We start from the raw sequence: 11,887 nt of genomic DNA, 5'->3' as shown, positions 1-11,887 counted from the left end.
CTGCAGTCATGCCCTGGAATCCCAAATCCTTCACAGTTTTCCAAAAATGACGTGTCCTTGGCTCGACCATTTCTATTGCCCAGCACGTCCCACTCTTTTTTGAATCAATGAACCCTGACCTGTAATTCAAGGTCTAGCACACATTGGTATTCCATGTGTTCCATACCAAATGAATCTCTTCTTGTGAGATTCATTTCATACCTTAGCCCTTGGCGTGCTACACTGTAGCCAACTGTGTTGCTAGACAAGAATTCTCTGAGTGCCACCCACCGAAACCTGGTTCCATGCTTAGCCCAGGAACTGACACATAAAAATGTGTTCAGTACACGACACTGGAAAATGGCAGACACTGTTCATGAGTAATACCAACCTGGTATCGTCCCAGAATAATCTTGGCATTACATCTGGGAGCATTTTTGCAAAACACATACAAATTGAGGACTTCCCTTTTGCAGCAATTGTCTTTAAACACCTAAAAGATAAACATAATAGATTCACACACTCCAAAGCTTTAGATCAACATGAAGGAATCTATTATTAATTTGGTCTTCAGTACATCTCAAAAGTTGGGTGGAAACTTCCAGTCAGTGGTTGGAATGGAAATACCAGATTCACCACCATATAAGAAAAGACCATCTCAGATACATCTGACAGGCCACCAAACATACAAGCCAGGTAATTCAATGCTTACTGCAGTAGGCTGAAGCTGGGGGAAATCTGGTGGTGAACTTGACCCCACATGCTCAAAGGTCAGGAGGTGGGGCTGTGGATGGGGGCGATGCTTTCACCTTCCTGTCCCAGGGTAAAGGTTGTATTAGTCATCAAGTGGTATCATTGAAGCTCTGCTGACTTATTTTTCAGCACAAGGCAGGGGTTGGCAAACTTTCTCAAGAAAGGGTCAGAGAGTAAATTACTTTCGGCTTTGCCAGCCACATTGCGATGTCCTCTGATGCCATTATTCAGCCCTGCTGTACATAATATTTTAGTGAATGGGCATGCCTGTGTTCCAATAAGATGTTATTTATGGGCACAAATGTGAATTTCATATGACTTTCACATGTTACAGAACATTATTCTTTTGATTTATAAATTTTTACTTTGAAATAGACTCACAAGAAGTTGTAAAAATAGTACAGAGTTCCTGTGTACCCTTATTTTGATTTTTTTCAATGATTTAAAAATATAAAAGCCACTCTTAGCTCACAGGCCATACAAAAACAGGTGGCAAGCTGGATTGGTCCCAACAAATCCCATGTTGTAGTATGCCAACCCCTGGCTAGTGGGTGAGGCAGACACAAGTACAGCTAGGCATATGGAAAACACATTATAAGAGCAAAGAGAAGGCACACATACCTTTGACTAAAAAGACAAATAACCCACTTAAAAAATGGGCAAAGGATTTGAATAGAAATCTCTACAAAGAAGATATCCAATCAGCCAAGCACATGAAATAAAGCTCCATGTCATCAAACACTAGAGCATCAAAACCATGAGGTATCTCTTCATAACCACCAGGAAGGCTATAATCAAAAAGATGGTCCACAACAAATTTTGGCAAGGATCTAGAGAAATTAGGAACTCTCATACCTTGCTGGAAAGAATGCTGCTTTGGAAAACAGCCTGCTGGTTCCTCAGAATGTTAAACATAGAGTTACCATGTGACCCAGTCATTCTGCTCCTAGGCACACACCCCAGAAACATGCATACTTTAAAGGCAAATTTTATAGCATATGCATTGTATCTCAATAAAGCTATCGTTAGAATTAATAAAAGAAAGTTTGAGAGACTAAACAGATGAGAAAGTGAATTCCAGGAAATAGGATGTTTCATTTCTGCAAGCAACTCACAGTAACTGGAGCTTATATAGAAAGAGGGTAAAGAGGATGTGGGAAAAAAGACCTGGGGGTTCAGTAAGGACCCAAACACTCCTCTTTCAAATAGGGGTGGGAGTGGGGTCCAACTGACCACACGGCAGAGGAATATGGACTCCAAGGAAGGGTCCCCCTCCTGTTCTCCTGCTCCAACTTCTCTGTTCAGTTCAACCCAGGACACTGGCTGCTCCATCCCAAACCAGGGATCGTCTTACCTCCTGAGATTTGATCACCTCCTTATCTACAGGGCAGAGTGGGACTGCGTCCAGTTCTCTGGAAAGAAAAATCAACATGAAGCCAAAGTTAAGGGTTGACCTCAACAACCTTTCTAAGAGCAGCCCCACCGCTCCAGCCACACTTGAACCGAGCAGGCCAGGCCCCATCTTTATTCATGCTGTTCCCTCTTTACAGAAGGGGCCCTCTGGTGCCCCAATTTCAGCACCTCCTCAGTGAAAGTCCTGAAAGTCCCATTCATCCTCCAGGACGTGAGTCTAAGAGAGAGTCCGCAGGCATAGTCAAATGTCCTCTGCCAACGTTCCCTTGGTGGTCCTATGCTATCATACTGCACTACCACCTGTCTCCTCCACTAGAACAGAAGATTCTAGAGGGTCCTGTTTTGCACTGAACCTCTAACTCTTCACCTCTGTGCACCAGAGCTTTGTTTAGACCCAGGTGTCAAATGAACGAACCCAGGAATGAATGAGAATGTGCTGCAATAACCCCCTCTGCAAGCTCGGGAGGGTATAACTTCCGTGGTGCCCCCTGTATAGGCCCCTAGAGCCTGGTTCCATGTCTTACCTGGTCTTCACCCTCAAAACACGACCCAGGTTTTCCAGCTGCCAAGGAGTTGACAGCATCCAGGGCAGCAAGGAAACTTCTGGATGCGACACCAGCCCTGAATCAAGGCAAGGGTAGGTCAGGGCGCCTACAAGAAAGACCCTCTTGGCAGATAGGTCCTTCCCTGTGTAGCTTGTGCACCGAGGTTGGCCCTCGAGTGCAAAACGGGTGTGGTCTGAATTTTAAGAAAAGGTGATGATCAGTAGGAGAGCGGGAAGAAAATGAAGGTTATACTCCTCAGCTCTCAGAGAAGGGCCTAGGGAGAGCCTGTCCTCATGTGGTTCTGTGGGCAACCACAGCAATTCCCGAAACCCTGATCGTAGTTGAGTGGCCACAGATGGCCGCTTGCAGGGACACGCTGGCCGCTTCTGGCCGGAGCAGAGGCCCCGCCGGCTCACCTCAGGGACAGGATGCAGTGATGGCAGAACCTGTGCCCACAGCCCGTCTGGTGGGGGTTGTGGAGCACGGAGCGGCAGAAGGCACACTTGTAGCGCTCTTCCAACTGCTCCACAAACTGGTACTCCACGTCCGGCTCAAAGTCCAAGGAAATGGAGTTGCCAGAATTCTGGCGGGTGAAGCCACAGGGCACACCTCCTTGCTCCTCAAAATAGGCCATCCTGGGGGATCAGAAGAGAAGGAAAATTCAGTGTGCGAACACCAAAACCAGTAGAGCCATCGGGTGTTTTAATTATTTGTTCCCTGATTGGTGAACATCACCCAGAGGGGCCTTCTGTCGTGACTGTGTAACAGTGACAACCTCCTGCCACTGGAGGGCTCCTGCAGAAGGGAGATAGATGGCTTTGGGGTGCTGGGGTGGGAGTCTAAACCAAATGACTTCTAGCAGGGTTGTATGAGACTTTCAGCTCTTTGTCCATCAAAGAGCTAAGTTATCCTTCAGTGGGGCTACATGCTTGGACAAAATAGATCCGAGTGTTAACCACATTCTGAATAAACTCATTATGGACTTTTCTTCCACTCAGTTGAGAAAACTGAAACAAATGTTGTGTTAACAAGCAAGAACCTTGCACGCCAATATATTTCTTGCAAAATATATAGATATATCACCACCACCAAGCCACACCATTTCTCACCTGAGCTGAATAAAAGCCCATTAACTGCTTTTCCTTCCAATCTCTTCTCCATACTACAGCCAGGGTGATATTTTCCCCAAAAAAACTATGAGGGAAGTTTATCTCTCTTCATTATTCAGTGGCTTCCCAGGGCTTTTAGGTTAAAGCGCTGAGCACACTCCTCACTCAGTAGCTTCCTGGACGTCCCCTGCCCTTGCTTCCTGCACTCCAGCCACACAGGCTTTCTTTCTAAGATATCATGCTGTCTCTAGCCCCAGGGCCTTTGCACAAGCGGTTGCCTCTGTGCTTCCCCCATCCCCTTCCAGTCCTCTTCATTAGTTAACTCACATTCGTGTTTCAAATTTCATTTCAAGTTTCATATTCTCAGGTAAGCTTTCTTTTCTTCCCCTAATTTGCTAGGAGGCCAATTCACTCATCTGTAAAACAACTTAAAGCTTCCAAGGAGTAGCTGGAGGTTGTGAGTAAAGGTATGTGTGAGGGGTGGAATTTTTGCTACATAATCCTACTGAATTTTTTAATATATTACCTATCCAAAAATATAAAAATATATAAAACCAAAATGCTATTCACCCACTGTTATATCTATCACAGAACCAGGTTCTTTCCCTTCAGAGCAATGCTTGATTTGAGACTGGATATGCATTTGTGTGGTTATTTTATTTATATCTATGATCCTCTGAGACAAACAGATAGCATCTGGCCTTGCTCACTGTTGCGTTTCCAGCCCTCAGCACCAAGCCAGGCGTGGAGAACAACTCAGCTATTTGCTGAGTTAATGTTATTGAATGGAATTTTTTTCAAAACCCTCAACAGGGCAGCTATAAGCAGTGTTGGCCTCTAACATGGTGATTTTCTTTTTTTTTTTTTTTTTTGTAATAGGGGAGGGAAATTAAGAGTTACAAACTTCCAGTTACAAAAATAAATGAGTCATAACACAGTGATTCTTAACGTTTTCTGAGCAAGGACTCCCCCCACCTTTGAAAATCTGATGAAAACTCTAGACCCTTCTACCTATGAAATAGCACAGACACCTCACACCTGGACCTTTAAGGACCACGGGGACCCCCACTTGTGGTCCCCAGGTTGACAAGAGCTCTGCCTGCCCTGCAGGCATGCTGCTACCCTTGGCCCAGTGCCAGAAGTGATGCTCTCAGCATCTGCAAATGGTCAGAGTATGGGTGGTCCTTGGTGAATGGACAAGAGTGACGTCCTTCTGTGTGGTTGTGGTACAGGAAGACCTGGCCTTCAGGCTTGCTTGCTTTGGCCTGTTCTCTGGATCCCTCATGAGTCTCCTGTAGCTGATGTGGCCAGCTGGGCCTGGGAGCAGCTGTGTGTGGCCTGACCACATCGGTGGGACAGGAGTGGCCCCACTCAACCCTCGGCTCTGCCCAGGTCAGCCGCGGGCCTGTCTCACTGCAGCCATGGTCTGAGGCTGGGCTGTGGCCGGGGCGAATGGAGCAGAGAAAGCAACTGGCCTCTTTCAGCAAATCAAGCTTTCCCTCTCTGGACAAGCTTGGCAGACCAGGGGATTTTTTCTTCTCCCCCATATTCTGGGGTTTAAGACCAAAGTTCCACCTTTCTCCTCTCTCTATGTGTTTCCTACAGAACTTCAAGGGTGGCAGGTGAGCAGACCAAGATGTGGCTGTTCCCCTTTTAACATGGTTTACTCTTGAGATTTAACAAAAGTTTTAGTTATGAAGATAAAGAGGCACAGTACTTGATCTACACACACAACCTGATAACCAAGACTGAAGAACCTATCCCAACTGCCCTGACCCTGCCCTGTGTCATCTAGTCCCAAGCAGGAGGACAACTCACACTCTCTGCCCCTGTGGGACCAGGCTCATGTCTGGGTCACAGAGCATCTAAATTTGGGTCCTCACAGAGATACCCTAAAGCAACAGGCCTATTCAACTCCAGAACAAGGCAGGAGGATGTACAAAACACATTTAGGGTTCCCCTCCATCACATTCTTTCCTCTTTCTTAGCACAAGAATCTAATGCACTCATTTGAGTGTCTGTCCATCCTTCTCTATTTTCCACTCAATTTTGTTAGGAACCCAAAGCCACTCCACAAAATAAAATCCCTTAAGAAATTTGAGGACCCCAAAGAGTTTTTCCTTATATGGGTTATGTGTATTAATATTTACCATGTTTGAGATTAAAACTGAGGAACTAACAAAATCTCTTTATTAATTCACTTTAAGATAATAATGGGATTTCCCTGGTGGCTCAGATGGTAAAGAATCCACCTGCAATGCAGGAGACCTGGGTTCAATCCCTGGGTCGGGAAGATCCCCTGGAGAAGGGAATGGCTTCCCTGGTGGCTCAGTGGTAAAGAATTTGCCTGCTAATGCAGGAGACATAAGAAATGTGGGTTCGATCCCTGGGTTGGGAAGATTCCCCTGGAGAAGGGCAAAGCAACCCACTCCAGTATTCTTGCCTTGAGAATCCCATGGACAGAGAAACCTGATGGGCTACAGTCCACACGGTAACAAAGAGTTGGACACAACTGAAGTGACTTAGCATGTGAGCACACAAGATAATAATGAGCTATATGTTATATATTAACATAAATCATATTTTTATGAAAAATAATCATTTTCCAAAAGAAAAAAATTAGTGACAAGAGTGGCAATTAAAAAAAATATTTTTGCACATCTCTGGGCTTAAGATAGCTGGATATTCATATCTACTCTGCATTCAGTGTGTTGCATTATCACATGTCATGTAGCTTCTGCACACTCATTAAACAAGAGTAAAAATGGAAAATGACATCTTAGTATTATTATGCAGACAATTTGCCCATGCAGATCCCGACAGGGTCTCAGGGAGCTCCAGGGAATGGTGTGGTGGTAAATGCCAAACATCTGCTTTCCCTGGGGAAAAGTTGCAAGTGAAAGTTGTCAATTCTATGCCAAAACATACCTGAATGATGTACACGTCCATTGGCTGTAGAAAGCCCATGTCCTAGTAACAGCCACTCTTCAGGGCCCCTGAAGTCCACTTTGGGGACTACTGCTCTTCAGGCTGCCTGGTGGCCTGCCCCTGTCAGTCTTTATTCCAGCAGGCCCAGCATGTGACCCTCACAGATAGTATCCTTCCACCTGCTGAATCGCCCATGGAGGACCACACTCACGCTACCACTGTGTGTCTGGCCTGGCCCTGGTCAGTATGCCTAGGTCATCCACTGACCTTGTTCACTCTCTAAGATGTTGTCTTGTCCAACATATGTCTTTACGCAATCAAATTTTTATCTCATTAGACACACAAAAAAATAAGCACTTTTGTTCTGCTATATAATAAGGACTTGCGATGTTTCAGGGCAATGTTCTTAGCCAAGCAGAACCAAGCAGTAAATTTTTCCAGGGCAGGGTCTGTCTCCTTCCTTTGAAGCTCCATCAGGCCTGTGACTCAGCTCCAAAAATGGAATCGATGCACTGTGCTCGCTGACGTTTGAGAGCCCCAATAATAGAACTATAAAGGCTGATGTTTCTTTGTCTAACAAATACATTTCTCTAACCACTTCAACATTTCCAGCTGGTACTCTGTCATTCCTAGGAGGTTATTTAGTGGAAATGAGTAAGAGCTCCATTTTATTAAAATCTTTTCCCTCTGGGTATAATAGCTTACGTAACACGAACAAAGATTTTTTACAAATAAGAAAAAAAATCATCAAAATTACTTTTAGAGTTTGTGTATCTCCTTACTGCAGTATACAGTGCCTTATTCCTGCCATCAATGGAATTATAATGGTCCTCCTACTAAAGAGTTATTAACTCAAACCAAAAAAAGACAAGAGAAAATTACATCCCAGCTGCTCCCTAAGAACTCTTACTGAGTTCCTTTTAAATGCTATTTTTAAGCTTCATAAACTGATGCATCTTTTACCTGAGAACTTTCTAGAAATTCCAAAGAAAGTCTGTGATGTCACTATTTAAATTATTTCTTCCCTCTTCCCCTTTCTCCCTCCCCTTCTTTCTTCCTTTCTTGAGAAGCTTTGTCATGTGCTTTAATATCTGGTAGATCCCGGGCCTCTACTTGACCCTACTTTTCTTCTTCACTTAGGTATTTCTTCTTATTCATTTTTGGGGAACACATAATAAATAAACTAACATTCTAAAACAGCATGCATTTGGCTTTAGTTAGAATCAAAAGGACACAAGTCTAGCAGAATTCAGTCTCAGGTTTAACAATAAATAGGAAGGTCCGTGCCTATCTGGCCATGCTATCTCCACAGTCTCCCAGCATATCGTATAGATTAATGAAGGTTTGCAAAACTCAGGAATGCTTCCATATGTTTATTATGTTTTACTTCATAATACATAAGCCCAGGAACTGTCTTCAGGGTTTTCAATTTCTGATCCTTGAAAATTCAAGATCAAATCCCAGAGCGAAAAGGGTCCTGGACTGGAGACCTGGGCTGAAGCCCTGCTCTGCCACTGACCCGCTGTGACATGGTGGGGAGACACCCCAGGGCTTCCTTGTTTGTACATGCCTGCATGGACTCAGCACCTACGTGCCCTGGGTTGGGTCCTGAGAACGTGCATACCTGTGACAACACGTCTGCCCTTGAGGGTCTCCAAGAGAAGCAGCGGAAATCAGACCCGGGAATGATACCTGACAACACTTTGGAGGCAAGTCCCATCAAGAGAGACCTAACAAGCTGCTAGAGCCCAGGTGAGGGGTAGCTAATGCTTTCTGAGGCGTGTGCTGATTCCAGAGTGAAGAAAACATCTCCGCTAAACTTGAAGAAGGAGGAGCTATTCTCTAAAATGAGGGCGATAAAACCATTTCCCAGAGGGTATCACAAAGTTATGGAACAGTTTAATGATTAACTGCAGCTGAAATGGAATTAGGGGACACACCAGTCATCTGCCTGCTTGCTCTCAGATCCACCCTCTGCCCTGGTCTGCAATGTTAGGGGAGTTCCCCCCCCCAAAAAAAAACCTCTGTTTGTAGGGTTCCCTGGCTTCTGGCTCGGTTCAGCGGACGAGGCACACTGGCAGGAGGCTGCAGGGTGGGAGGAACGGAGACGTAGGCGGTTGTCCCCTCATCCCTCGGTGCTGGGCAGCACCTCAACAGTGACTGGGCTCCTCCGCGGCTTTCATCCCCGCCAAAGGCCGCCCTCTCTGTGGACGAGCTCCAGCGGGCAGGTCCCCACCTCCTAAGCTCGGGAAACACCATCTCCTCTCTGCTTCGTCCCGTCCGCTCTAGAGCGGGTGGGCAGCTCCCGCCGTGAGTCCTCTTGGAAGGGCCTCACTCCAGCCTCGCCGTGGCTTCCCAGTTTCACCGTGCCCGGTGGTGGAGCGGTTTCCTGTGTAGCTAAATCCCCTTCCGGGAGCGCCTCGAGAGGCGCCTGTGAGAGGCGCGTGGGGGTGGGGGGGGGGCGTGAAGGATGAGGGGGTGCCGGTCAGGAGTCCCAGTTTTCACTCCACGGTTTTCCTCTTTGGGGGGATGACAGACGCAGAAGACAGACCCAGGCGGGAAGCTGAGGGAAAGCAGCACCGTAACGGGCCAAAGGAGGATGACGACAGCCTGATCTAAGGCAGGGGCAGAGAAGAGCCATGTTCGTGAGGCGTTTCTGAGAGAAAATGCGTAGATTCCGAAACGGGTCTGATGGAAGGGCTGCAGGAGAGGACACGGAGAAGGACCCCCGGGTTCCAGTGCGGAGGACCGAGTGACGAGGGCACCACTGGGACAGGAGGCAGGACGGAAGCATAGCAAGTGGAGGATATGGGGAGAGACATAGCCAGGGCCAGCCTCAGGGCAACGGGGGTGACTCAGACCAGCCGACCTCTAACACCTCTTCCACCATAAACTACATGGTTCAGAGGAATGGCCACATTTTCTCTGGGCTAAGGATAATTGTTTTAGAATTGCCCAAGGCCCTTTTTTTTTTTTTTAACCTTGGCTGTCATTTTAGTGATGACATTTGACATACCAGGTTTAGATCTATCTCAGGAACATAGGATCTGGAGAGATAAGACGTCCCAGAGCAACAGTTGTGGGGGAGCTAGTGCTGGACTCTGCTGTCTGGTCCTGCCCCAGCACAGGCCCTGCTTCTCCCTACTTGGGACCATTTATTTATTATTCTTGGCTGTGCTGGGTCTTTGTCGCTGCGTGGAGGTCTCTCCGCCTGTGGAGGCAACATGCTCCATAAAGGGCTTTTCTTTTTCTTCTTCCTCTTTCAGCCCCCTCCTCCTCCTCCTCTTCTTTTTCATTTGGTTTTTAGTTATTGTCTGTTGTTTGTTTTCATTTCTCTGCTAGTCACCCTTCTTCTTGGAAGAGTAGCATCTCAGAACTCAAGGGCCAGCAAGTGGGGCTATTCTTCAGTCATGATGTGTGGGCCTCTCGTTGCGGGGGCTCATCTTGTCGCAGAGCACAGCCTCTAGGCATGAGGGCTTCAGTCCTTGCGGCTCCTGGGCCCTCGAGCACAGGCTCAGCAGTTGTGCACGCGCTTAGTTGCTCTGTGCCATGGTGGGATCTTCCCGGATCGAGGATGGAACCTGTGTCTCCAGCATTGGCAGGCGAATTTTTCACTGAGCCACCAGGGAAGCCCCCTGTTTGAGATTTAATAGGTGCTGTTTCCCCACCAAGGTAACCCCCATTCAGCCAGTGTCACCCCCCACCCCCACCCCTCTGTGAGATACCTACAACCAATAACTGGAGGTCCAGGGACGGTTGTTAAATGTAACTCGGTGCCTGGGGGCGGGGGGGGGGGGGGGGGGGGGGGGGGGATGATCTGGGGATGGTGGGAGAGGCCTGCAGCCCCTCCTGAGGCCCCTTTGTTTAAGACAGGGTTCTGAGAGTTGAGACACTGCTTCCTCTGAGAGGTGAGACCTGCAGGCCTGGGTGATGAGATGGGGGCACAAAGGCTGGCCAGGTGCCCCAGGGTGGTCCCTGAGCCGTGGGCAGCAGACGGGTAGTACCACATCAGTCCCTGAAGCTGCCAGTCACAGGATGGGCTGCCGGACGGCAAACTGCCCATTTCTCAGCTCTGCTCAGGCCTCCCCGGGACCATGAGAAGCCAACCCCCTGAAGGGCACATTTGGCAACAGGGGGCAAGTGCAAATACCTTATTTCCCCAAACCCACCCGAGACCCAGCAACGGGTCCTGGGCTTAAAGTTAAGGGAGGGGAGATAGTGGTTAGTCCTGAGGAAAAGTTAGAACGTGGAATCCCAAGATGGGGTGACTCAGGGAGATGCCAGAACTTGTGCCTGGGGCAGTGATCTGATAGAGAAGAGCCCTGGCAGGGACGGCCAGATGCCCACCCGTGGGAGGACAGGCAGTCCACTTTCTCAACGCCACGTCTGGCCCTTGAATTCTGAGATACTGCTCTTCTAGGAAGATGGGTGACAAGCAGGAAAATTAAAACAACAACAATAACTAAAAACCAAACAAAAAAGAAGAGGAAGAGGAGGAGGAAGGAGGAGGCAGCAAAAGAGGAAGAAGAAAAAGAAAAGCCCTTTATGGAGCATGCTGCCTCCACGGGGAGAGAACCGAGATGGGCCCCAAGCTGTCCCCAAAGCCTCTGTCTGCAACGGCTCAGAAATCTGCTTCCTCTGAAGGCAAAAGCCCTCAAGGCTCCCGCCAGGTCTCTGCTCCAACCCGCCACCTTCTCTGCCTCTCCGCTGTTCCCACAGCCTAACACAACAGCACCACCACCGTGTGACCTCTGGGACAGACTGGGTTTTTTGTTTTTAAAGATTTATCTATTCATCTATTTATGGGTGTGCTGCGTCTTCAATGTTATGTGTGGGCTTTTCTCTAGTTGCAGCAGGTGGGGGCTACTCTCTAGCCATGGTGTGTGGGCTTCTCATTGTGGAGGCTTCTCTGTGGAACTCAGGTTCTAGGGCTTGAGGGCTTCGGCAGTTGTAGCTTCCAGGCTCTAGAGCACAGGCTCAATAGTTGTGGCTCACATACAGACTTAGTTGCTCCCAGGCAGGTGGGAATCTTTCTGGACCAGGGATGGAACCCATGTCCCCTGCGTTGGCAGGCAGACTCTTAACCACTGGACCACCAGGGAAGCCCAGACCGGGTTTATTTTCATTAATCTTGAACCACGAAGGTTAGACCAAGAGGAA

The 11,887-nt window shown here is 47.8% G+C and overlaps 1 protein-coding gene across 2 annotated transcripts in view; it reads right to left on the bottom strand.

Annotated features, from left to right (window-relative positions):
- The window catches only part of TRAF5 (TNF receptor associated factor 5), a 43,641-nt gene that overhangs the window by 13,148 nt on the left and 18,606 nt on the right, over positions 1-11,887 (bottom strand). Inside the window, exons 1-4 of one of the 2 annotated variants that reach the window (XM_020881512.2) lie at positions 6,728-10,412; positions 3,107-3,325; positions 2,087-2,144; positions 371-472 (exon numbers count right to left, since the gene is read on the bottom strand). In XM_020881512.2, the coding sequence (XP_020737171.2) occupies positions 371-472; positions 2,087-2,144; positions 3,107-3,324 (378 nt within the window). In that variant the 5' untranslated portion in view covers position 3,325; positions 6,728-10,412. Of the gene's footprint in view, positions 1-370; positions 473-2,086; positions 2,145-3,106; positions 3,326-6,727; positions 10,413-11,887 lie in introns of those variants that run through there. The other variant, XM_070473900.1, reaches the window with a different exon arrangement.

The sequence above is a fragment of the Odocoileus virginianus genome, chromosome 11 (assembly GCF_023699985.2).
Source record: "Odocoileus virginianus isolate 20LAN1187 ecotype Illinois chromosome 11, Ovbor_1.2, whole genome shotgun sequence".
Lineage (NCBI taxonomy): Eukaryota > Metazoa > Chordata > Mammalia > Artiodactyla > Cervidae > Odocoileus > Odocoileus virginianus.
The sequence above is the reverse complement of the archived record's forward strand: the minus strand, read 5'-3'. Positions and strand labels throughout refer to the sequence as shown.